Below are 27,045 nucleotides of genomic sequence, written 5' to 3'. Positions count from 1 at the left end.
GAAGCATTTCAGTCACCCTGCACCGAACATGTTACTAAGAACAACTTCTGTAATGGTGAGATGTGTGCGGCGTGAATAACACGGGCTTGGCGGTGCTCCCATAATCGATGCTCCGGAGCTTTCAGAAAGAGGTCATACAAGGAGATTAGAGAATGCGTGGGGAGAATATTTCTGCCAACACATCACCCAATCCCTCACTGTGGTGATTGTTTTGGTCACCCCCCGCCTCCTTTGTGGTCTAATAATATATTCACTTACAATGCCTCATGCATTATGCAGCAGGTGAGACCAAACAATTGATTTCTTTGCAAAAGTGGTGCTGTTGTTGCGTATAGGAAGGATTTCTAACACTCTGTCACGAATGCCGGCAGGCTACTACTGCACACTGCACCGAGTGGCCATTTTTAAACACCCACCCTCAGAGATATAGGCAGTGGTCACGTGTTGAAGCAAGCAATGCGACCACTAAACAGGGAGCAAAGACATTGAGTTAACCCGCGGGCAAATGCTTCTTTCTGGTGAACAGGGGATGCCTACTGAAGCATGGCACACACACAGATGAACTCCACATGCAGCTGTGTATGTGCAGCACGATACTTTAACTAGTTCATTCACATACAAACCATTAGCATCTGTTATTTCCCAGTTATATCCCAGATTAGCTACGTATGTGCACACAGATGAGAGATGGAGGAGGATGCTGCCCTACTTACCACGTAGATACTGAAAAAATCCAGTCACCAGATTTAAAGAAGTCTTTCTCACAGATACCTCCTTGTAGTGAGCCATTCTACACCCCACTCTCCAGCTTTCTCCTTTTGCCTTTCATCAGTTCCAGGGTACATATATGTATGTGTGGAAACAAAAGCTGCAGTGGAAAACTGATGCACAGCTGTTCCTTTTCCTTTCCTTTTCAAGCAGGAAGCACAACAGATCTGGCTGCCTGGTTTCCTCGGTGGAAGCAAAAGAGCTGCTGGAGGCTGTGTGGAAAACGTCCCCTCCTCCCTGACACTCTCACAAACAGACACACAAGCACAGATGGCAGAGAGGAAGACCCTAACGGATCGGGTCATTTACAATCCCATCCTTCCATCTTGCTATGTTTTTTCCGTCCAGAGGAGCCATGCCTGTGAGGATGTGCACAGCCCCCGCTGCACTGCCTCTGTGTATCATCATACCGGCTGACGCTGGAGAGAGATCAGCTAGAAGCATGGCTCCACCAATCAGCACGGGAGGGGCGGGGGGCAGTGATGTCACAGCTTTGGCTGCATTATCATGGTTTTTGCTTGTCTGTGTGTATGGACCCTATAAGATTTGGGTCTGCCTATTTCTATTTGCCTAAATGTATGTGTGTATGACACAAATTCCATGGATATTATTAAATATTTGTAAAATGTCCTTTCCCATTTTTTATTTATTTTTGCTGGTAAAAATAGATGAACTCCCAGTAGGCCTATTGATTAAATAGCCCAGGCTGAATTAAAAGACTGCTGCCCTAAGCTCACCGTGGTGGATCAAATCTCAATAATTAATGCTGAGGCTGGTGAATTACATCCACCACCTGCTCTCTCCCTCTGTGTCAAAGCTGTAGTGACGACAAAGAAGACACACCCACTCTGGGATTCCCACTTCACACACAGTATCACGTAAAAGCACTAAAGCATGTGCGTCTTTGTCCTGTAAGACCTACTGGAACAACTTTAGCTTTGACAAGCCTGTTTTCTATTGGGCTACTCCACTCTTCTGAAAATAACACACAATAGTGAATAAGCACAGTATTTGATGGCCTATCATCTCCTGCAGAAAAATCCCTTTATTCTTTTAAGACCACTGGAATACTAAAAGCTTTTCTGAGATACTAAAAATAGGACCAGACTAGTGATTCTATTATTACTGCTCTATAGACCGCTGGTGGAACTGGCCCAAAGAAGACTTTTTTTCCTCCCTTTTGAATTTCCACCATACACTAGAAACATAATGCAACTAATGACCATTTATGAGTATCTAAGTCTGCGCAAAAAAGGTTCCGTAGTTCATTTAATATATATATTTTACAATATTCAATTAGAACTTCTTTAACATCCTTCCACTAATTTTAATAGTACTCTTGAGAAATGAGTATATTAGTGGTAACATGAATATTGCATTTGACCTTTTTTTGTATTTTATGTTTTATTTTATATTCTATTGTTGATTTGCTTCTAAATTGATTGTCTGCCTTTGTCCCTGATTGTTTACACCTGTGTCCAATCACCTGATTCTTTCCCAGTGGATTTAAGCCCTGTGTGTTTTCTGTGCCTTGTCACGTCATTGAATATTGTTCCTAAATATCTCTCCAGTTCCTGCTGGGCCGCAGTGACCGCCAGTCCCGGCTCCCCGACTCACGCCCCCGATGCCTGACTCCGGGGTCAGCCCAGATGTTCTCAGGACACCCCACCCTGCTTTGTGACAAACTACTTGTTTTGCTTCTTTGTTCAGAATAGCGTATGACCTTTAAACTTAGGCCTTTCCTTTTGCTATTCTAAACGCCTTGTGTCAGATAGGACCAACCCAGGAACAAGCTGAAAAGCTGAATAGGAAAAGATGTGTTTTTGTTTCCACCAGAGTCAACCAGGGTGTGATACGTAACACCTGCATTTTAAAGAAATTATAACTAATTTTTCTGCCGGCTCCATCTCAAATCTAGCTATTAAGGAGCTGTCCAGAGTCTCAGATAAATCAATTTGTGGAATAAAATAAATGTATGCTGGCAAGAAATCCTCCCCATCATTGAGTCATTATGTTGAAGCCAATTGTTAATTAAGTTAGATGTAGTACTGGGAGCTAAGTGGCAATTGCAAGTGAATAGCCCCATGCAACAAACACCAGCAAAGCATCAAACGCTAAAAGCATCCGCAACCCACAGGAGGAATGGAGTGCTTAAGGTGATCTTAGGACAGACCATAGCTCTGGCAGTACTGTACTATAGGTGCTTGGCTTCATTGGCCTGTGTTGGCCACGCGGGAGCACTGTAAAAGCCCCTTCACTTGCTGTTGTTGTTGTATTTAGTGGAGAGCACCCTTACTTCAGCTCTGACAGGCCAACAACAATCAGCTGTCAATTCTCAGATGTTAACACTGAAGATGAACTTAGGGGTAGGAATCGTTCCCTGTTCTTCAAAACAATATGCAATACTTTAATCTAAAGTTCACAAAAAAATGTTGACAAATGAGGAAGATACACAAGATATGCTTTGCTGTACACTCCAACTTCAGTGGCTTGGCTTGGTGTGAGCTTGGGGTGGTGTGGCAGCTGTTACTGACACCGCATCTCTTTCAGCTGACAACATGCATGCTAGTCTGTCTTTTATTTGCTTTTACTTCAACCGGATGTAACCACTCCACCCTGTTGGTGAATGCAGGTTTGTAATAATCTGTATTCACTGAGTTTTAGCTTGTGTCCTTTTACAACAACGCTGCAGTCTTGCAGTGGGGAGGCATTAAAGTTTCTCTTTATGAAAGGGACGCTTCTCTTGATGTTTGAATCATTGTTCTCTATTTTTGGGATGTGAGGTTTCACTATGTCTCAATTTTAAACTGAATAACTTGTTGGTCAGGCAAAAGTCTGTTTTCTGTTTTCAAGTTTATGCTGTGTCACTTATTACTTATCACAGGAAGCAAATAGGCTAAAAATGTCACGGTTTGGGTCTGCTTGTCTTATTTTGTAGCTTTCTTGTGTCTCGTGTCTCTGGGTAACTTCACTTCCTGTCCTGTGATTGCCTGATTGCTTCCACCTGTGTCCAATCACCTGCACCTCCCTTGTGTATTTAAGCCCTGTGTGCCAGTTGTCCTTTGTCGCGTCATTGTCCATGTCAGTCTTCGTTGGTGCACGTTCCGTTAGATTTGTGTTGAATAAAGAGCACATTTGTAAATCTGAATCCTGCATTTGAGTCCTGCCTGTCTGCCTGCACCAGCACCCGACTCTTGTGACAGAATGACGCAATCACGTAAGGACTCAGCAGACTCCTGGTGCGACTTGGGCCCGGAATACCTTGATGTGAGGAGCCCGTTTTTCCAGCGCAAAACGGATTTCATTTTTGGTCCCAGGAGCTATCGTAAGGCGTGCCTTGAGCTAAGGGACATCCTCAATCCAAGGAAGAAGAGCCCGGGGAGGAGGAGGATACGAACCCCTCCAGCCCCGGCTCCTGACCCGGCCCAAAGACGCCCGTCCCAGCCCGGGTGGGCCCCCCGACGCCCGTCCCAGCCCGGGTGGGCCCCCCGACGCACGTCCCAGCCCGAGTGGGCCCCCCGACGCCCGTCCCAGCCCGAGTGGGCCCCCCGACGCCCGTCCCAGCCCGAGTGGGCCCCCCGACGTCCGTCCCAGCCCGAGTGGGCCCCCCGACGCCCGTCCCAGCCCCGAGACGCCCGTCAGCGCCCGTTCCTGCGCCCGTTCCTGCGCCGAGACGCCCGTCAGCGCCCGTTCCTGCGCCGAGACGCCCGTCAGCGCCCGTTCCGGCCCCGAGACGCCCGTCAGCGCCCATCCCTGCCCCGAGAACCCAGTCAGCGCCCATCCCTGCCCCGAGAACCCCGTCAGCGCCCGTTACTGCCCCGAGAACCACGCCCCCGGTCCCGCGGCGCCTGACCATGACCCCTCCCTCCCACCCTCTTGGGACCGCCTGGAAGTCGGTCCTTGAAGGGGGGGGTGGGGTCAGGGGTTGGACCGGAGCCCCACGCCACGACGACGCCGGAGCCGCACAGCTCGGCGCCCCCCGCCACGACGACGCCGCAGCCGCACAGCTCGGCGCCTCCCGACACGACGACGCCGAAGCCGCACAGCTCGGCGCCCCCGCCACGACAGTGCCGCAGCCGCACAGCTCGACGCCCCCCGCCACGACGACGCCGGAGCCGCACCGCCCGGCACCCCCCCAGACCCTGACGCCCGGTCGCCGACCCGGCACGCCCCCCGAGACCCTGAGGCCCGGTCGCCGACCCGGCACGCCCCCCGAGACCCTGAGGCCCGGTCGCCGACCCGGCAGGCCCCCCGAGACCCTGAGGCCCGGTCGCCGACCCGGCAGGCCCCCCGAGACCCTGAGGCCCGGTCGCCGACCCGGCAGGCCCCCCGAGACCCTGAGGCCCGGTCGCCGACCCGGCAAGTCCCCCGAGACCCTGAGGCCCGGTCGCCGACCCGGCAGACCCCCCGGGACCCTGAGGCCCGGCCGCCGTAGCGGTCGGCCCCCCGAGACCCTGAGGTCCGGCGGTCATCCCGGCCGGAGGGACCCGACCCCGTGCCGCCGACCCTTGGAGTCCCCTGGGCGGCCGGGGGTTGTCGGGTTCCCCGCCCTCCCTCCCTTGTCTGTTTTTCTGGGTTCCACCCTCCTTTAGGACCGTCTGGAATTCGGTCCTTGAGGAGGGGGTTCTGTCACGGTTTGGGTCTGCTTGTCTTATTTTGTAGCTTTCTTGTGTCTCGTGTCTCTGGGTAACTTCACTTCCTGTCCTGTGATTGCCTGATTGCTTCCACCTGTGTCCAATCACCTGCACCTCCGTTGTGTATTTAAGCCCTGTGTGCCAGTTGTCCTTTGTCGCGTCATTGTCCATGTCAGTCCTCGTTGGTGCACGTTCCGTTAGATTTGTGTTGAATAAAGAGCACATTTGTAAATCTGAATCCTGCCTGTCTGCCTGCACCAGCACCCGACTCTTGTGACAAAAAACCTTTTATCACAGGAACCAAATCCTAAAAACTATTTAAATTTAATATAGCATTACTAGAAATCAGAGAAAAATCTGACAGAGTAACATTACAAAAAATATACCAACATTGACATGCTTTTCTCTATTAATTTCTTCATATCCTGTTTGAGACACAGCCTAAACTAGTCTGAAACCCACAAGAAACTCAGCGGAATGAGAGCAACACAACGTTGTCCCCTGAGCGTGTTTAAGGCCACATGGTGTTGTTTCTCTTTGGTCTTATGATGCATAAAACACAAACATATAAACATGGCATGATGACGGCAAAAACTGGAATAAAGTTCCTTCTTAGATCAGTTGTTGATACATTTAGACAATATATAGATGTATTCACAAGACTATACATCTGCTGGTGAATAATTCATCCACCCAGATGGACCGTTGGTCAGGTCAAAGTGAGCCTGCATTGACCATCTCTGCAGGATGCCTTTGGTGACAGGAAGCTGCATTTGACCATCTCTGCAGGATGCCTTTGGTGACAGGAAGCTGCATTTGACCATCTCTGCAGGATGCCTTTGGTGACAGGAAGCTGCATTTGATTAACAGTGCAAGAGCCCAGACCGGCTTGCTTCCCGCCATTTACGCAGCATCTAAAACCACTGGCACAATATCTTCCAGATATGACCGCACACTAGGTTCCGCTTCCTATCACCAAACACGCAACAGTGGTTTGCACTTTGCTTTGCAGATAGGGACTTATATAGTCCTTCTTATCCTCCACTTAGTCTTTAAGGGCGGGAGTTAGTGTGAAATAAATAAATGTAAATCTGTCGTGACACACTTCACCCTCATTGTGCTTATAATATCTATTGGAGTCAAGTGAATGAAAGTAACTGTGAAACCAAGTCTCCCTAGAGCGGGAACTGTGCCGTGTTGGCCAACCACAATGTTTCATAGCAGTCGCTATGGTAACGAGCTATAGCGTGTCACATTTCCTGGTATAATATAGATCCAAAAAAAGCACCTAAATGAAGTGGAAGCAGGTGCCAGAATTGACCAGACACGTGTAGTCATGCCAGTGGTGTCATGCCATTGTAACAAAAGAGGAACACCAAAAAAGAGAGCCTCCTGCTATCGATCTACTGTCTGACTAAGGGCCAAAAGGGTGTCAGGTTATAGTCTTGTTCAATGCATTGTCTGTTCAAGCAGGAAGTCACATATATTGTGACTCTGCATCTCATGTAAAGAATCATATGAATTGTTGTAGATCATCCCTGAATTGATTGAAAGAGCAAGATCGCAATTAAAAGGGTTACGTTCAACCCAAGACTTGGATTTTAAACATCAAACCTTGACCTTTGTATAATCATAATAAATGATTATACAAAGGTCTATTGCTAGAAGGAATTGGGTCCGACAAGATAATTGGATGCTACTTGAATAGAGACATGACATGAAAACTAATCTACTTTACTAATATCAAACGGAAAATCAGATTTGAAGATAAACAGATGAAAGGAGAGGCCTGGTCCGTGTGTTTCACACACTAATACAAATGTCTCTGAGAAACTTTTCAATTACGGTTTCTGAGGCACAAAACAACATAGTGCGGTCACAAGATATCGCAAGACCGAAAATGCATTTTGTCATTTGTCAAGAATAAGTAAACGTAGTTATCCAAGACCCCATGCACATATAAAATCGAATAACCCAAATAGTACGAGTCTGTTAACTTTTCAAAAGCAACACGTGCCTGTGGATAGGCCTGTTACATAATGTGAGACTGTACACATATTTCACAGTCTAAAATAAGTATCAAATAGAAAATATGAAAACATGTAACTTTTTATAACCCTTCCCTGTGAACAATTGTGTGTGTGCAAGCATGTGCATGTAAGTTTCGTGCCATCCAGAAGCTGGCAAACTTGAGATGGGCACGCAGCCCAGGCATGAAATCAGCACAATATTACTGTGCAGCAGCGCAGGAGGAGAGAGGCAGCCGAGCAAAAGAAGAACACTCACCCTGCAGTTTCTGCATCACATTGGCGATGTCCACAGACGACCGACCGAAGTTCCTCGGCGAGGCCATGTCGTCTCGCGGCGGCTGAATGAAGAGCTGGGTCACCGACGCTGATGGCAGAAGATCCTTCAAAGCTGTCCTGAGTGGGGCATCCCCTCTGCCACTCCCTCGCTCTCCTTCTCTCTCTCTCTTCCTCCTTCTAATATCACTGCAGGACCAGGTCCAATCCAAGCTCAGGTTTCATGCAGGGACAGCAGGTTCACCGTCCAATAGATGCACTTCTTCCTGTCGTTGCCTGAAAAAGAGATGCATGTTAAGAGAGTGTCATACCTCATACATCGAAATACTACTACTACTACTACCATCTGCATGTTTCAATTAATATTGAAATATTTTATTCTACTTTGTATTGCTGTTGAATGTTGTTTTTTCCTCTTGGTTGCAATCTTGTGTTTTATTAAGCAAAAACTGCGTATAGCTGAAGATTTGTGACACCTATGATTCACTTCTAAGAAAAGAACAGTACAGAAACATCACTTGAGCATTTCAGCCTTCCTGTTAAATAAAGGTGTCACTCAATTCATGAGTTGCTTAGATGACGAACAAGACTGAGGTTAAACTTTACTGGTCAAGAATGCAGACACATGCTGGACCAGATCAAATCTCAAGAAGGGCTAATACAAAATGTACAGGAAGACACAGATATAAATATATAAATTCAGCTACACAACGATAGATTGTGAAGACAGGCGACCATAACCACACGGCCATCATTAACAGGCAAGCAACTGGACATGAGTAAAAAAACGTTATGTATATGTGTAATGATGAAACTGAATCTCTTCTTGGCCTGCAAACTGCCAACTCATAGATAAAAAAAGCGCACTTTAAGGACGACGAATAAGGAAGTCACTGTTGAGTGAGAAAATATAAATGAACGTTAAATGAACACAAGTGTCCAAGTTAGCTAACGTGAGGTTAGCTAGGCACACGTTGCCCTGCGACCGTCTCTCAACCGCACATATCCTCATCAACTTATTTATTACAACCTTACAATCGAAGATAAAAAAAGTTACACACCTGTATTTGAATGATGTAATATGTAATAGCGCCAGTTCAAAGGGAGACAGAGTTAAAGACATACCAACTTAGCTAAAGACCAAATTAAAATTAACGTTAGCTTACCAGAAACCGTCACAAGATGACAAAATGACTAACTGTTAGTATTAAGGCATTTAAATCAAAAGGCAAACATTATTGCTGATTGTGACATGTCATCTTACCACTTTCGGGACTGCAGACTGGCATGATAACTTTGCAGAGGAAGTGCCTGTGTGCGCGCGCGTGTGTGTGTGTGTGTGTGTGTGTGTGTTGCCTTGTTGCCATAGGAAACGGTGAAACATGGTGGCGTGAGGAGAAGTTTGTAACCGCAAGTAAAAAGAAGAAGAAGAGCACGCTGCTCGCTAGGTGCTGGCAGCAGACTGCACATACCTAAAGGACGAGGGGGACATGTTTAGTCCAGTGCTCCTCATTTGTAGGAACAAAAGAGGTCATTATTTGGGTGAACGGAGAGGGATTCCGGGTGTCCCCCTCCCTCCATCACGTTGACTTCTTAGTGTCTGTGCTTGTGAACACACTTTTTTTTCACAGCATGCTTTGTCTTTTCAGCTAGCTCTTAATTCAATCAGGAAGTTCCCTCCAATGTGTGTCTCAATTCATTTGTAAAGACACACACACCAGGAAGTCTGCATTTATACGAGTGAGATTTCATCATTGAGGATGAAGATTGTTAGAAAAGGCCTGTGCAAATTTGAGAGATTTATTGCTTAGTTCTTTCTAAATCACCTTGATCTTCTGTGAAATAACAGTAACTAAAAATAATAAGCCAGGTACAGATAACACTAATGGGAAATTAAATATATGCAACATGACATGTGTCACATTCGAGGAAAAAAGCACGAATTCAGTGTGTGCAGTATGTCAGGATCGCAGCTGGAGCAGGATGCAGGGAGGACTCAAACGCAGGATTTCCAACGAAGTGCCTTTTATTCAAAAACAAAACCGAGACGTGCTCCAACGACGAGTGACGTTAGACAATGACGCGACAAAGGACAACAGGCACACAGGGCTTAAATACACAAGGGAGGTGCAGGTGATTGGACACAGGTGGAGACAATCACGCAATCACAAGACAAGGCAGGAAGTCAAGTTAACCCAGGACCACAAGGAACATGAAACTTTAAACTAAAACAGGAAGAGGGACCAAACCGTGACACAGTAGAAGCGTCAACTCAGACCTGACGTGACAGTAAGGGGTTGACTGGGTTTGTCCTTGCCAGCTGGTTGTCCTCTCCTCAAGATGGTTTAGTCAAGGCAGTTTAAACAGAAACTCCAAAGGACACAGTGCAGAATGTGGTTTAAGTTATATCAAACTATATCAAAGTTATATCAAAGTAGTTTGACTTCCTTTCTTTTTTTTTTTACTTTATTTTTGCATTTTCAACACAGACAGGGTTGACTTCCTTTCTAATTTCAAACTAACCTTCCATTTGTCACAGCCGTTGTGTGCAAGGCATTGGGGGAAGGACCGAAATGCAGATATTCATAGCAATAAGGAGGTTTTTTAGTGAGTTATTGAAGACGTTCAGCCTACTTTGGCTTAATTTTTGCAAATGAGAACAGGTGTGAAGAAGCGGGAATGTGATTATGTTACTATTGTGTTACTATCAACACTAACGGTGGCTCCGCTCTATACAAGTGTGGTGGTACAAATGGCGGCATGGAAGCATGCACAATATCAGGATCCTGAAATCAAAAGAGCTAAATGGAGTTCAGACACTGTTACTTTCATTGCTCTGTGCTTATCACAGGCCTCCTAGAACTCCCCCCACTAAACAAGTCCCCCACTTCCTGCTACTCATTTTGTCAGTTGAGACCTCAAATGACAGCATTAAGTTGATCATTATTATTATATCTTGCAGGATGTTTCTGGTGAACTTCCTGTGTTTCTAATACAGACCATATAGCAGTTGTGAGATGCTCACAGATGCAGTCTCCCATATGAACCTCCATGGTACCAAGTACATCACCGCCACCTGCTGGAATTGTTTCAGACACACATGCGCATTTGTAAGATTTCTCTCATAAAATATTCTCCACGACCTTTTCCTTAATACAAATGTTTGAGGAATTAGTATAAATTTAAACCCTAAAAAGGTTCCTATTGATCTCTAATAAAGTCCCACATTAATCTCTCAAAAGAGTGTGAATTTATTGGAGACGAATAGTTGAACCTAAAAGTCTGCAGAAAGTCTGCAGAATGTCTGCAGAATGTCAGCCTGAAGACTCTGATGACAGAAGTGAAGTGGGAACAGTGCAACAATTGAAGGAAATCCCCATGGAGACTGAGAGCTTGATATCCTGCAGACTTTACTGGATGGTGAGATTTTCATGGTTCAGCTTATCCAGGAACATGTCAAGACACTTGGAAACACAAACCTTTTTACGTCAGAAGTAAGGTTTTATTTAAAAGGTTTTGATGTAGTTTTATGTAACTTTTCAAATATTAATTAACACAAGAAGCATGGCATTACTTAATTGAATAAAGCTGTCTTTTTGTGGTAAGTTACTACTTTAGCTTACTATGTATAAATTTACAAATGACACATTTCCATTTTTTTGAGTTTAGTACAGTCTTATAATCACTTTGCATTTACTGGGAACCATTGTAAAAGAGTTTTCTGTAATAGAATTAATAGAATTAACAGTATTTTTATATTTTTAAATGTTGGTTAAGATATATCTTTACCCTTTTAAAATCGATGTGTAGGAACAGATTGCCGGAAGAGGTGATTAACTGAAATCATCACAGTGTGCAGCAGTAGTGCTTTCCCTGTTGTTGTGCTATAGTTGAAATTAGGTTAATGTCCCATTAAACGGTTCAAAATATGCCAAGACATGTCAGAGCATGACAAAGCGGGGAACAGAAACGCTTCCACTCCTACATACGACATCTTAAAAAAAAATCATTATTGCATCCGCTGAATTGGAGAAAGACAAAAAGAAAAGTCTGACAGAAAAAGCCCACAACGAACCATTCAAATCAAATCAACCCATTAACATCCATTGTCAGAGTCTACACGAAACTACTACTATTAAAATGTTAAAGCGACAGCAGAGTCTGCACAGAGTGTATTGATCCCAAGGAAATGATGCAGAAGGAAACTACCCTGTTTCCCAGTCTTGTGTCCCACACAGATAAGCAATGCACTTGCTAATTTTAAAGCCAGAATGGGAAGGAAGCATGACAGCGAAGTTTCCGCCACACCAAACACTGTGGAGGGGGGAAAAAAACAGAAAGCTTGTCTTGGAAATAGCTTAGTGTAGAGAGTCTGTCCGATCGGAGTCGAGGTGGAATCCAACACCAGCTCATGGTGGAATTATGGCACATAACGAAACACATCCACTTTTGGAAATACTAAAGTCATTTAATCTTGGTGAGTGTATAGGTGTTTGTTTCTTTTAAAGATCAAGTATCCCACAGCAACTGTGAGAAACGTGGATTGTAAGATGCAGACATGATAGTTGTATGTATGTACAAACAGTAAGTTTACACCACATATTTGAAAGCCTTTTTTGCTACTGTATGTTATTAACTTTTGCCTGTTCCTGTCTCATTTAAAGCAGTTGAAATTGCTTGGTTATGGAAAAGTGCATGTAAATCAATTTAGGATATTATTTCACGGAGAACTTAAAAATCAAATGATGAAAAGTGAAATTGTGTTTTCAGTTTGTCCTTAAACACAATGCTACTAGCTCTAGACAGAGAGCCCACACGCAGGAATGATGTAAGATGTTATCTAACAGTCCAGTGTAGCAGCGTCCAGCAATAGCAAATCAATAAAAAATACAAAATCCCTGAAACAATCTGGCACAGAGCGAGATGTACTTTATGTAACTGCTCCTTGTCAATGCTAAAAACATTCTATTCCTAACTTGAATTGAAACTGAACTGACCATCCTGGAAAATGTTATTCCCCATTTGAAGAGCAACACAATGCACTCGGCCTCACACGGCGCCAAATAAATGCATCACGATATTTCCGCTTTTTCTGACACAATTTCTTTGCCTTTTCTAGACGATATGATTTTAGCCTTCTGCTTGTCCGTGCTCGTGGGCCTGCTGCTCGGTGCTCTGGTCTACGTTCTGTTGACCTGGGCATCTCGGCGCCAGGCCACCGCCAGGATCACCAGGCGCTCCAAAAAGAGATCCGGCACCTCACAGACAGCCGTGAGCAACCAGCTGGGCCTTTACAGAAGCACCTTTCTGAGTGTCTACAGACAGCCCTCTCTGGAGCCAGTGGGCCCGCTGGGGAGTAAGCCGGGCGTGGAGAGCTCCACCTTTCGCCCAGTGCCCAAGAGGAGCAGGGCCGGCCTGGAGATGGGAGAGGACACGCTGATCACCATGCCCGAGGACACTGCAGCTTCAAACTCCTCCGATTCAGCGGCCCTTGTACCAAACAAGAGACATTCCTTCTGGTTGGGCGGCAACGGACTGAAAGGCTTCTTGCCCTCGCAGACCTCCCCTCCTGCATACGACAGTGTCATCCATGCTTTCGAAGAGACGCGCACTTGAATCTCTCTGCGTATAAATACGGGAGAAACTGAAAAAAAGGGGAGATCGTTCAGTGGTTACACAGGACTTTATGACTAGGCGCTGCTGTTTATCAGAACATTTACAAAACTCAGTCTAAAGCTTAACTAAAATCTTAACTGAATAAATTTCAAGTTTTGTCACAGTTTTGATAGATAGATTAGGGATGCAACTAATGAAAATTTTCATAATTGAGAATTCTGCATGTTAGTTTCTCGCTCAATCAATTTGTTTTCTCTGTAGAACATCTCAGAATAAAAAGAAAATAGCCATCAGAGTTATCCAGAACCAAAAATAAATTCTTAAGCTGTCTTGTTTGGTCCAAAAGTACAACAAAAAAAGTATTTAATTTATAATGGTGTAAAATGGAGACAGGGGGCAAATAGAGGAGCTCCAAAGATTGACTCAAGTGATTGATCAATTAATCGACTAGTCTTTGCAGTTCTAATATTCTGTAGTTTTTTGCAGAACATCTCATGACCATGCATATATAGAAGATAGTTTTCATCTGTTCACATGAAGATGAGAAATGGTTATATATTATCTAATATCACAATAAAGATTTAATATTCATTCTAGTGCTTGGGCTTTTTGTACATAAATAAAACAACAGAAATCCATTTATTTATTCATAATCAGTGAGTCTGGAGTCATCATAGGCTGCTTTGGTAAATGAAGGGTAAACGTTATCCATTGATGAGACTTAACATTCTGTCAGATATGAGAACATTCATCACATGCAGTTGGTGTGCTAAGAAGGCCAGTTCTTACATTGCACAGATTGGGTGCGCCGAGCCAGGTTGCCATAATTATTTTAACCCTCCTTTGACGCGCACCAATTCATCTAGTTGTTTTTTTTATCATAGTGGCTTGTGTGGACCAAACAATAGTTTCAACTGTACATTCTTACCATCGGGGATTCCTGACAGGCGTAATGTGCGTGTAGACGCATTCGTTTTAACGGGATTTGAAGTTCGGGGTCTATTTTCCGTGCTGACTGCCTCATGGCAACCCGCTTTAAAGCCACAACCCCGAAGTGCGTCAGCGGAACAGCGGCTGGAAGCACGACCCCGGCTGCTGCTGGATCGCCGTCGTTACGGCGGTTGTGTGAGGTACGGCGCGTACGACTGCATTATGTCCGTCCGTATCACCTCTTTGATGAATGCAGTTATTGATCCCCCCCCCCCCGCCCCCTGCAGCTCATTGGGCTCATCAGCAGTGGCTCATTCAGACTGCTGCATGCGGCCAGAAGGGCTCCAAGACGCCTTTGAATTGAGAGATGCATTTGATGTCATGTTTAATGTAGTGATGGGGACCTTCGGGGAGCACATGACGGGGCTTTAACTTCGACATTCATTGAAGGCTGGGAATCTTCCTTCTTTTCTTCAAAGTGGAAACGGTGGTTTGATTTGGAATTTTACTAATGTATTCTTTTTAGATGTAGAAATGTGAATGTGGGAGTGCACGTCCTCGCTGTTCCTGCGTTTGACGTAAAATAGCAGAAGCGGACAGTACCCATGGAGACTGCGAGTGCCCCGATCTCCAATGCAGTGACTGTTGCATAGAGACTGAGCAAAAAACTGTGGATTTCAAGGTTGATGCACTGAATGACAGACGGGCTATTCTAAGCAAGATGCACCTCTCTGCCGCTCTCCTACATGATCGTAGCTGTTGTTGAATAATGGTGTTTATGATTGTCTTCTCATTTTAACAGGAGGAAACGACTGTTCAGAGCCACATCTGGGAGACATGGGGTGGGCTACTGACATCAAAGAAGATCGTTTCACGTCAAACTCTGAAGTCCAGAGCTGTTTGGGTTAGAAAGGTGTAGAGCTGGAAAACATCTGGATGTACGATGCATTTTACTTGCTCATGTATTTTATTGTGAGAGCATAGCAGCCATCGCCCTTCAATGCATCATCTGAATGGAAATATGGACACTATCAATGGAGGATTTCTAACTCAACATGTCCAGGAACTATGAGGTATGTTGACATTTTATTTCATATCAGAAATTATTTTCTCAGGTTACTCAGACAATTTCTAATACATTGTTACATATTATGCTACTCACAAATGTCAGGAACAACTCTTTCGGTGCAGCCAAATATTATTTTCATTCACAAGACTTCGTTTGAAATTATAATGGTGATCCCAAAGTGCACAAAACATGATTTATATATTTTACAGAGTTGTTCAGCCAAAAACTTGAGTCATGGGTTTTGATATTTTACTCACATAATGCTGGTTCAATGAAGATGTGAAACGAGAAAGATGAAAGGGAATACTGTGAGACTTTAGAATAAGATAATTAGAAAAAATGGCAAAGATTTTTTTAAATGGATAATTTAGCTTGTTCTGCTTCAAAATAAAGACACGTCCTTTAGGACTTTTTGTTCTGGCTTGGTTGGAAATTATGCATTCAGTTGTAGCAATAATTAAATGAACAGAGAGTACAGTTTTGTAACAGACGTTAAAATGCATTTTGCGTTAAAAAAATCAAACCGCCATAAAATACTGTACAAAGGGAAAGAAAGAATTTAATGATGATGTCATCTCGAGACAAGTCCTGGAGCTGCTCCACGGTGAATAATAGAACAACAGCTACAACACTTCGAGCAGCAGCCATGGTGATTTTACTGGTATAAGGGCACATTTAGTGATTCACTGTAGCAAGCTCTGTTCACTCAAGTGATGTCTCAAAGCTGCAGCGCCAGGATTCTGTCACATTAGATGCTTATGAATAATGATGGAGGCAACTTTTCATTTTTTAGGCAGCTTCATTTTTATATTAAATCCACCGTGGTACCAGAAAAACCTCCTAAAAAAAGGTCCAGTTAGTGGCTGTTTTGGACCTTTCTGGTGTATTCAAAAATTTTCCCAACTATGACTCAAAATGGAATAATTGAGCTGGAAAAACAATCTTACCAAAAGGTCCATTTAGTAGCCTTTTAAAATGTGTCTCCACCAGCAGAGGTTCTGGATACACCTGAGACTATTCTGGTCACCAACTCTTTCCAAGGACAAGAATTAACTTCAACAATCTCATCTGTTAAATGGTTGGTCTTAATGTGCTTCTTCCCCATTCTTGTGATTGGTAATGGAGCATTAGCAACCCAACTCGTCACTCGAGGGTGAGGGAGGATGTAAGGGAAGGACCCAAGTAGAGACAGTTGAGGAAGTTATTGTTGAGGCGACGGTATATATTTGCGTATATATATTTCCAGGCCGGGACAGGTACAACTTTAATGATTTGACAGGGAACGAATGCAATCAGCAGATACACAAACTGAGACGCTGACGAAGGAATGAAAAGCAGGCACCTGAACATCAACATAAGCCAGTCAATTTAAGGCAATTTGGTCCGACACAAACGGACATTTGATCTGGTTTTCTACAAAAACAAAACAGTTGCATATGGCCTCTTCCTCTGCTTTACCCACCAGCCTGCTCACTCAGTAGGAATGTTGGCCGCCGTGGAACACGGCCCCATCCTCTGCAGCGACTCCAACATCCTCTGCCTCTCGTGGAAGGGCCGGGTACCCAAGAGTGAAAAGGACAAGCCGGTGTGCCGGAGGCGGTACTACGAAGAGGGCTGGCTCGCCACGGGGAACGGAAGAGGAGTTGTTGGGGTGACGTTTACATCGAGTCACTGCAGGAGGGACAGGAGCACGCCGCAGAGAATCAATTTCAATCTGCGTGGACACAACAGCGAGGTCTGGTCTCGACTCTAGCAATATCAATATGTTTTTAATACTTTCGAAAAAGCTGTTTTTATCCCCAACAAAATTCTCAGTCTTTGTATTTATAACAATTTTTCCTGTCTTCCACAATAAGAAAATATTGTGAATATGTAACAACGTTTGCATGTGAATAACCTCAAATAAAACATAATGTTCTATAATTAAATAGCACACATGACCATAAGAAGACAATATATATATATAAATATAATATATTGAGATATAAAATGACAAATAGTTTTTTGACTTCAGAGATATGCCATATATATCGGATAAGCAAAATAAGATATGTAAAGAGAATTTATCTTGGCATGCTTTGTCTAATAAATATTAAAATACCTCTGTGCCAGCTACAGCAGTAGCCAGCGGCATTTATGTCCCATTGTGGTGAAAGTAATAACTCAGAAACTCCTTGAGGGAAGTTCTTAAAGGAATGCCGTGGGTAAATTTCCTTTGAGTGACTTTCTTAGCAATGTACCAACAGTGATATTCATCATGAATGTGCAGAAAGAATAATAATGGTCTTTGTGTTTCTTTGCAGGTTGTCTTGGTGCGTTGGAATGAACCCTTTCAGAAGCTGGCCACCTGTGATATGGAAGGAGGTATTTTTGTATGGATCCAGTATGAAGGGAGGTGGTCTGTAGAGTTGGTGAACGACAGAGGAGCCCAGGTAAACACATTTATTACTACATATACTAACAAATTCATCAATGACAATGGTGTTGATTACACAAAAAAATCATCCTTTTGGTATTTGGATGACAGTGTACTGTATGTATACACAAATAGCTTGAAGGGGAAACTGTCTTCCGTCCAGGTGAGTGACTTCACCTGGTCACATGATGGCACTCAAGCCCTCATCGCGTACCGGGATGGCTTTGTGCTGGTCGGCTCGGTCAGCGGACAAAGACACTGGTCCTCAGAGATTAACCTGGAGAGTCAGATCACCTGTGGCATCTGGACGCCTGATGATCAGCAGGTACACATTCCCTGGTTAAAGTTGTAGGAGAGAATTTTGCTATTATTTCATTTGTTTGTTGTAAAAAAAAAGAAAGCGACACGTGGGGTGAGATTATTTCCTTTGAATGACTCATACACAAAATGAAACAACTTGTATAATGTGCTTCCTCAGCCTAGAATCTGATGCTCCAGCACATTTTCATCATGTCCATCTATTCAAGTTGACTATACAACGCCCCGCAGGTCTTGTTTGGTACAGCAGACGGTCAGGTTATAGTGATGGACTGTCATGGACGAATGCTCGCTCACGTCTTGCTGCACGAGTCCGACGGGATCGTGAGCATGTCCTGGAACTGCCCGGACTTCCTGGTTGAGGACAGCACAGAGAGCGACACAGACTCTGATGACAATATTCTGCCTTTAGGTAACCCCCCCCCTCCCTCCCTCCCTGCTGAAATGACAGCCTGCTACCACCTGCTGGCTGTTAAAAGCTAATAAACTTTTCTCTGTTCTTGCAAGTGCGGAGAGTCAAGCCTTTGTTGACAGTCACCTTCTTATCAGGAGACATCAGTTTAATGAACAGCTATGACGACCTCTCTCCTGCCGTAATCCGCTCAGGGCTGAAAGGTATGAAAGATCCTTGTGTCCCAAGCATGCGCATCGATTGTGTTGATCATGTTCCCCATAAGGTTTATTGTACTCCTTGACTGTATAGATGTTGAGGCCCAATGGTGCTCCCAGGGCGACCTGCTGGCTGTGGCCGGCATGGAGAGACACGGGCTTCCTGTCGACTCTGCCTGCTCGTCCGTCACGAGGAACGCCCTCGTTAAGTTCTATAATGTCCAAGGAGAGCACATCTACACTTTGGAAACACCAGCGCAGGTTGGTCCTCTGTAGAAGGAAGGATCTATGGCATGTTTACGCAAGTCAATTGGATATTGCGACAGTTAAAATTGCTACAGTAAGATGCCAATTTTTTTTTGAAACAAAATGAAAAGTAGTGATTATCTGGAATTAATAACATTGTCTGTTCCAGAGACCCATCACCACCATCTGTTGGGGTCACAGAGACTCTCGTCTTTTCCTCGCATGTGGCCCGGCCCTGTACGTGGTGCGTGTGGAGCACAGGGTGGCCAGCCTACAACTTTTATGCCAGCAGGGCATCGCCAGCGCCCTGAGAGAGGAGAAAGATGTGGGGAAACTGAACATGCCCTCGCTGCTCTGCTCTTATGTCACCACTGCATTTATACCCACCATCAAGGTGCACTGATCACTGAATAGTAATTGCTGTGTAGTAACAATTATAATTAGCTTCTCATGGACCGTAGCTGATAATGCCAAACTGCTGATGAAGACATGTTTTTATTTAAAGGTCCAGAAAACGTACAGCTCTTTCCTCTCTCTGTTCTAGCCCCCAATCCCTGACCCCAACAACATCCGCGACTTTGTCAGCTATCCCACAGCAGGGAATGAGAGGCTCCACTGCACCATGAAGAGGGCCGAGGACAGCCCTGAGACAGGCGGACCCTGCTACACGTTGTACCTAGAATATTTAGGAGGACTGGTGCCTATTCTAAAAGGAAGGCGCATCAGTAAATTACGGCCTGAGTTTATCATTATGGATCCAAAAATGGACAGCAAAGCAGGTGGGCATAGACCTTATAAAGTATTTTCTCTCAAAATATATATTTATATTAGTTCCACTTTAAAAGAAACCACAGAAATCTTAAAATAGCCATTATCTCAGAGCCTTTCATCTCTGGACACCAGTTCATAGAGCTAAACTATCTACACGTAAGAGTAATATGATCTTCTCCACAAGGTCAAGGTCAAATCATGTACCACGTTATCTTGATATGAAATCTGAGCGTGGTTCATCTCTTTGAATGTGCTCCATTTTAAAATGCAGATTCACCTTGTGTAAGAGTAAGTACAGACTCTGGTGATGACTGTTCTTCTCTGATGTAACATGGTCTGAGGCTTAGTACAGGAATAGCCTGTACCAAGACCAGTGAGCACCAGGGTCACGTTCAGCCGGTGGTCCTACCAAACCTGGGCGTGCTTATTTACTTTATTAATCTGGGGCAGATTACTATCCATATATTTGAGGACTTTGTTTCAAACTCAACTGTGCTGTTTTGTGTGGGTTTTATTTCTTCCAGAGGAGGTGTGTGTGAATCCCATGATCTCATACGCTGACAGCTGTAACTGCTCTGACTCCAGTGACATTGAGTTGAACGATGAGTGGGTCGGGAAGAAGTCCCCAAAGTTATCTCGAGGAAACAGGTCACCAAACCTTTTTTGTTGTTGCACAGAATACAGGCCTGAATCAGACTGCAATAGCCATGCTGTTTCATCTTGCGAGTTTCGATTCATCCACTTTAACATTAACTGAACCCTATTTAAAGGGAAATATGATAGAAAGCTTTGTTTCCCTTTGTTTCAAAGGATGAACTTGGAATCAAGAAAATCCCCCAAACTTTCACGCATCAATCAGGAAGGCCAACGATCACCACGGTTACCAATGAGAAAGCCTCCAGTTCGGTCTCCCAGTCTGACACGTCGAGACTTTTCTATGGATGGGATCACAGAGGTATGAAGCTGCATCATTCGTTTATGATATGGTTGTACCTGCCTATATCTAGTACCATCTATTTTCTTAACAATTCAAAAGGCTTTCTGGTAAACAGAAATATATGAACAGAAATATCTAACCTGAAATTAAAAAGAAATATCTTTTTCATTTTTTCTGCTTCTAAGCACAACTACCTTGCTCAAGTCACATCCAACATTTGGGGGACTAAATTCAAAATCGTCGGACTCGCTTCTTTTCTCCCTGCCAATCTTGGTGCAGGTAAATGTCACAAAAGCCACACATACAAATCACATTGACCATTGTGATGAGTTTAACAGTCACCATGACTTTTATTATGTTTCAGTCATCTATAAGACAAGTTTGCTTCATCTACAACCACGGCAGATGACAATCTACCTTCCAGAAGTGCGAAAGATTTCTCATGACTTCATGAGCCTGCCTGTGTTCAACCCCAACGTGTTCAGTGAGGATGAGGATGACTTACCAGGTTTGACTGAATATTGAGCGCAGTATAAGCTTTTTTTTTTCTTCTTTTGCTTAAAGCCCCTTACACAATTCTCCTTTGTGTTTCCATAAAGTGATGGGACCATCTGGAGTGGCGGGAGACAATCCACCCTGTACCGTCAACATCCCCATTGCTCCCATCCACAGCCCGGCTCAGGCAATGTCTCCAACTCAGAGTATCGGCCTGGTTCAGTCTCTTCTGGCCAATCAGAACATCCAGCTTGATGTCCTGACCAACCCCACAGCCACTGCAGCAGCTGCAGCCGCAGCCGCAGCCGCAGCCGCAGCTTCTGTCCCTGTGACCGATCATGGGCCGGATGCAGTTCCATCCCCGTATCCAGTGCAAAGTAGATACTCAAACCCTGGTCAAGTGATCTTCAATGGGCTGGAGATGGGTCCTCTCCTTCCTGGTACACTTCCTCCCCCACCTCCACCTCACCATCTCCCACCGCAGCCTCACCCGCAGCGGTCCCATTCACAGCAGCCTCGCCAACTGCCTTCCAAACAGTCACAGCAGATGCAGACGCAGCCGCAGAAAATACATCATCATCAACAGCAGCAGCAGCAGCAACAACAGCAACTCCATCATCAGTCGCAATCACAGCAGCAACAGCAGCAATTACAGCAGCAACAGCAGCAATTACAGCAGCAACAGCTGCAGCAGCAGCAGCTACAGCAGCAACACCAACAGCTACAGCAGCAACAGCAACAGCTACAGCAATTGCAGACGCTGCACCAACAGCAGCAGCAACAACATCAACAACACCAGGTTCAGCAACACCAACAACTCCAACAAAATCCGACGCACCAACAGTTGCATCACCAACAGCAGATCCAGCAGCAGCAACAACAGATGCAGATGCAGCACGAGCAGATGCAGCAGCAGCAGCAGCAAATGCAGCAGCAGCAGCAGCAGATCCGCCAACAGATCCAGGAGATGAGGCAGCAGCAGCAGCAGCTCCAGCAGCAGCACCAGCAGATCCAGCAGCAACATCAACAGATGCAGAGGCAGCACCAACAGATGCAGCAGCAACTGAAGATGCAGATGACGCTGCCCCCTCCTCCGTCCGGCTATCCTACCATTTCGTTACACCAGATTCATCTCCTGCCTCCCCCTCCAACCACTGAGCCCGGTTTCAGCAGAGGGGAGCACGCACACACTCTTAAGCCCAGTCTGCCGCGGACTTTGCCTCCCTTCACTGAGATGGATGGAACGATGGAGATTCAGATGAGGAAGGCGAATCCTCCTCCCCCTTACCCGGGCACCGCGGTGTCTGTGGCGACGGCCACTGCCGTCACCCCACCCCAAACCCTCGTAACAAACTGTGACAGCCCGAGCGTCCTGTCGTCGGACCTTTGCCTGAAGAAGGACGAGTTTTTGCTTCACCCCGTCACGTTACAGTACCCGACACCTCTGGGGTACGAAAGGATCACAACCTTTGACAGCAGTGGCAACGTTGAGGAGGTTTGTCGGCCCCGCAGGCGCCTCGTTCGCAACCAAAACGCGTATGCTGCGCACGGCATCGGAGGCTCGGCCACGCTCAAAGTCACGTCCTCTGAGAATAAAAAAATTCAGCTTCCCTACAGCTCGGCGACATTGAGTCGTCTCTCTGTCCCCCGATACTCAATACCTAGTGGAGACCCACCTCCTTACCCCGATTCGGCCAATCAAGTCACTGCGACACTTCCTCCTCCGCAGAGAATCGACAACAGTCTGATTCATGCCACTCTCCGCCGCGACCGAAGGGACGTGGGACTCAAAGTTCCACAGATGATGGAAAGCTCGAGGACCCTCCCCACCAAGGCTAAAATGAACAGTGCCCTAGCACTTACCTACCAATCGAGGGTGCCCACAGCGTTGTACACATGCACACAGTGCAGCAGCAACAGCAGCAGCACCAGCGTCAGCGTTAGTGGGGGGGGGACTACAAGCAGTGGCATCGCAGGCGGCACGGTGGTGAGGCAGGACTTTCCACCGGGGAAAGGAGCCCATCACAGCACCATTATCGTGCACTCCAAAAGCACCTCACCCATGAACTCTCAATCGTCTTACAGCCTGCTGAGTGCTGTGGACAACAGCAGGGACAGAACGGTGTACGTCAACTCCGCCTTCACCGAAGATGAGACTTTGAATCAGCATTGTCACCTTGAGAAATCCGTACGTCAGCTGACTCTCGGCGACGTCAGTTTGACAGTCAAACGCCCTCCGCCTTACCAGTGGGACTCCTCCACCACAGAGGAGTTCTGGCTCACTCCAGAGCAAACAATGTTGGGTCCCCCACCAGGACCTCATAAACCGCCTCCGCTCATCATCAGTCAAGCTCAGCACTTGGACGTGACTCGGCTTCCGTTTGTCCTCACGACTAAACCTCCAACCAGTCAGACCACGAGCACGCTTACTTTCCCGTCCGGTTACCAGATATCCCTCTCGCCTTTCCCTCCGGGTGTGGGTCACGGTGCTCCTCCACTTCAGACCTTACAGAACCCTCTACCGGGTGACGTGGTTGGCTCAGTCCCTTTTTCCCAGCAGGAGCCCAACTTGGTCTTGCCACCAGGCTATCCTCCAAGCCTCGCTAACTTGGCCTGCTGCCCCCTCCCTCCGATGTATCCAGGGGCCAGCTCGTGTGCAGGACTTCAGCTGCACCCAGTCAGCCTCCACCCCTGGAACCCTTACCCCTGCCCGCCTCCCATGCAAGACCCTCCAGCACCTCCCCTCCCGACCAAAACTCATCAGATTTTAGAGAAGCCCATCCTGTCGCCACCTCCTCCTTCCGGTCCTCCGCCCCCACCGCCTCTCCCTCCCCCTCCTCCACCTACGGAGCTACCACCGTCCAAAAGTTCCACAGAGGATCTAGCAGAGTCCGCCAACAACTTTCTGGAATCGTCCTCTCTGAATGACAGCCCCGTGCCACAGGAGGCCGAGCGCTTCAACAAGAAGAGCCGCAAAAGACTGGACAGCAGAGCCGAGGAAGCCAACATGACCACCGTCTCTGAGGGCAAATCTAGAAAGGAGGGGCGCGCGCTCTCCGACTTCAACTCTCTCATATCCAGCCCGAGGCTCGGCAGCAGAGAGAAGAAGAAGCCCAAGGGCCAGAGAGAGCAGCTCAACAAAACCAAGAAGATGAGCCGGACCACCGCTGAGTTCCAGGACAGCTCAGAGAGTGAGCCGGAGCTGTTCATCAGCGGCGATGAGCTCATGAACCAGAACCAGAGCAGCAAGAAGAGCTGGAAGAACAAGCGCAGCCTGCGCATGGCGAGTGAGCTGGAGGAGATAAAGTGCCGCAAGGCCAACGAAAGAGAGGACCGTAGTTTGGGAAGCCAAGGGTTCGTCTACGTTATGGCCAATAAACAACCGTTGTGGAACGAAGCCACCCAGGTCTACCAGCTCGATTTTGGAGGACGAGTCACACAGGAATCGGCAAAGAATTTTCAGATTGAGCTGGACGGTAGACAGGTAATTACGTAATAAATGAAAAATGATTCCTATTTTAAATCATTAGTGATTTGCTCTTTCACTTGATTCCCAGAACACTTTTTAAGCTTTTATTTATTTGAAAGTTCCAAAACGGTTGTGTGTTGATTAACTCGTGCTTACTCAAATGTCTGTCATCCTCAGGTAATGCAGTTTGGGCGAATTGATGGGAATGGCTACATCTTGGATTTCCAGTATCCTTTCTCAGCAGTGCAAGCATTCGCTGTTGCTTTAGCCAACGTGACTCAAAGACTTAAATGAAAGGGTTTGGGGTTTTTCCTGTTGCTATTGATCAATTGAAAACAAGCCACAATTGCTGAACACCCCGATGTGTGGGGACAGCTGGGAGAGTGCCGATGTTGTGGTGATTCCTTTTAACACACAAGATGGTTCTTGTGTTGAATGCAACATCAGTGTAGGGTGATGGAGACTACACCAGTTATTCCATCAGTTTTACTTCATGTAATGAATGTACACAAACTAATTCTATTTATTTAGATGTTATAAAGTGAAGTAAAAATATGAACCTTTCCTGGATAATCAAAAGGTTTATAAGGTACATGTTGAAATAGATTTTAACAGCAGTGTGGAGGTTTAGGACTGTATGTGGTGCCAAAGACCCTTCCCTCTTAAAATGATGGCTAATTATATGTATATTTGATTAATGTTTGTGATTAAATATAAAATTTAAAATACCTTCATCTATAGTATAGTATAGGCTGTCGAAGTTGCAAATACATGACCTAGCCATACAATTTCTGGAACTTACCAAGTCCTAAACCATCCATAAAGTTATATGTTTTTATTATAAATATCAAACGTTTTTCCCCCAATACCTGTATTTATATCATCATTCTTCATTCAATTCCTATTTGTTAAACACTGATCTGATTCTTTTTTTTTAAATTATTTCATTATTTTCAAATTCCTGAACATCAAACGGATGAATATGTTCCGTATTTCCGTAATTGCGTGTAAAGTGTTGACTACATTTTATCATAATTTGTCTATTTTCTATTTATGATACCTATAGAAGGTGTGCAATTAACATTGTAAATCCTTTAATTTTGGCCACAATGCTGCAAATCATTTTTTCTGTCAAAGGCTGTTGTGAGCTGATAATGTATCATTTTTTATTGAGTCAATTTACACATTCCTTTTCATTTCAATGACCCCTTTGTACATTTCCGAGTGGTCTACAGTAACCTTATATGTGCCAAATCTAGTCTATAAGCTTTTGGCTTGAAATAAGACAGTGGGGGAGACAGGCGTAAAAATACGTCATCCACACTAATAAAAAAGTGCATAAGCGCTGAGATCCGCTCAGATAATCTGAACCGTGGTTGGCTCTGTGTTGTTTTCTGTTGGTGTTTATGACGCTGCTACGTACATCAGTAGTTTGCCTTTTTGGAAACCAGTGCTGCTTTTAGATATATAGAGCTTGTGTGCAATAACGCTACTTAGAAATGGTGTTGTACTTGGGCAACAGAAAAATACAATGCTGCTTGCACTGTGTATTTAGTAAATTACTTAACATAATTATATGCTTGGACAATTAGGCTTAAGTTGCTACTTTTAGTAATTTTGTACTTCACCTTTGCTTTTACATGGTAACAAGGGTTTTTAGATGTTTAATTAAGAAAAAAATGAGAACAATAAACTTACAAAGTGAATACAACTCATTCACAAGTTGTTACAATTAACTGTCAGTATGAGTGACATTCATGTAGATTTGGTGCTAATGTATAAAGAATCAAAAGTGGAAAGGATATTGTGTTCTTCACTAAAACAATGTTGTTTTGACAATTCTAATTTGAAAGTAAAGTATATGAAGAATGTATTTTGAGAGAAGCTACAGAGGGTTTTAATTCAAGATCTTTTCCTTTTTGCAGCTTTAGAGATTTCAGCGACAGTGTGTCAGCAATACTGCCTAACGAATAGTTGGTTGCCTGAATTATTTTTCTCTTATTCTGTGAAGGAAACAAATATGATGTGACTATAGGTTTACATGAACCTATTGGTGGGCCAAAATGTAATAAAAAAGTACATGATTCCAAGTTGTTTGTTTTGTGTCATTTACAGCTTGGCTCTTTCACTCTGTGGGGCTAAATTGTTGATAACCCATAACACCGACTTCCTCTTTCGGTCCCTTTGTTTTCCAGTTACGAAGGAATCGATAAAAGTACTGTGTTTCTGCAAAAAAAAGATTATTATTTTAAAATGATAGGCCAGCATGTATGTCTAAATGCCAAAGCCTTCAGTAAAATACTTTTTTGGTTCAGTGATGTAATGTTTCTAACTTTATTTGACACATCTTTTTAAATACAATTGATATGTAAATAATTAAACTAAATTAATCCATGGATTATAAAGATAATACATCCTGAAAGTTGTGTTGTATTTTGTGTTGATTTAGTTGTTTATATTTGTT

At 44.8% G+C, this 27,045-nt stretch overlaps 3 protein-coding genes across 18 annotated transcripts in view; 2 read left to right on the top strand and 1 right to left on the bottom strand.

Moving 5' to 3' along the window:
* The window catches only part of syne1b (spectrin repeat containing, nuclear envelope 1b), a 77,507-nt gene extending 69,542 nt beyond the window's left edge, over nucleotides 1–7,965 (bottom strand). For 8 of the 12 annotated variants that reach the window (XM_037486728.2, XM_037486732.2, XM_037486733.2 and 5 more), the window contains exon 1: nucleotides 714–1,162. In XM_037486728.2, the coding sequence (XP_037342625.2) occupies nucleotides 714–789 (76 nt within the window). In that variant the 5' untranslated portion in view covers nucleotides 790–1,162. Of the gene's footprint in view, nucleotides 1–713; nucleotides 1,163–7,688 lie in introns of those variants that run through there. The other 4 variants (XM_037486729.2, XM_062557247.1, XM_062557246.1 and 1 more) reach the window with 1 other exon arrangement.
* Nucleotides 7,966–11,411: 3,446 nt separating this feature from the next.
* Nucleotides 11,412–13,912, top strand: myct1b (myc target 1b). 2 transcript variants are annotated; one of them, XM_037486782.2, is made up of 2 exons: nucleotides 11,412–12,289; nucleotides 12,825–13,912. In XM_037486782.2, exon 2 carries the CDS (start codon nucleotides 12,830–12,832, stop codon nucleotides 13,319–13,321), a length of 492 nt encoding a protein of 163 aa, XP_037342679.1. In that variant the 5' UTR covers nucleotides 11,412–12,289; nucleotides 12,825–12,829; the 3' UTR covers nucleotides 13,322–13,912. The 2 variants fall into 2 exon arrangements, with proteins under 2 accessions (XP_037342679.1, XP_037342678.1); XM_037486781.2 differs by having other exon boundaries at nucleotides 11,413–12,182.
* A 328-nt stretch (nucleotides 13,913–14,240) lies between these two features.
* Nucleotides 14,241–26,671, top strand: tulp4b (TUB like protein 4b). 4 transcript variants are annotated; one of them, XM_037486741.2, is made up of 16 exons: nucleotides 14,241–14,451; nucleotides 15,054–15,324; nucleotides 16,786–17,055; nucleotides 17,624–17,752; nucleotides 17,900–18,061; nucleotides 18,286–18,466; nucleotides 18,562–18,669; nucleotides 18,758–18,924; nucleotides 19,079–19,303; nucleotides 19,454–19,688; nucleotides 20,205–20,328; nucleotides 20,491–20,635; nucleotides 20,803–20,896; nucleotides 20,982–21,125; nucleotides 21,217–24,596; nucleotides 24,759–26,671. In XM_037486741.2, exons 2-16 carry the CDS (start codon nucleotides 15,307–15,309, stop codon nucleotides 24,873–24,875), a joined length of 5,499 nt encoding a protein of 1,832 aa, XP_037342638.2. In that variant the 5' UTR covers nucleotides 14,241–14,451; nucleotides 15,054–15,306; the 3' UTR covers nucleotides 24,876–26,671. The 4 variants fall into 4 exon arrangements, with proteins under 4 accessions (XP_037342638.2, XP_037342637.2, XP_037342639.2 ...); XM_037486740.2 differs by lacking the exon at nucleotides 14,241–14,451 and adding an exon at nucleotides 14,541–14,738; XM_037486742.2 differs by lacking the exon at nucleotides 14,241–14,451 and adding an exon at nucleotides 14,745–14,933.
* The last annotated feature ends 374 nt before the right edge of the window (nucleotides 26,672–27,045 follow it).

The sequence above is a fragment of the Pungitius pungitius genome, chromosome 14 (assembly GCF_949316345.1).
Source record: "Pungitius pungitius chromosome 14, fPunPun2.1, whole genome shotgun sequence".
NCBI lineage: Eukaryota > Metazoa > Chordata > Actinopteri > Perciformes > Gasterosteidae > Pungitius > Pungitius pungitius.
Note: the sequence above shows the minus strand (reverse complement) of the source record. Positions and strands in the feature narration are given on the sequence as shown.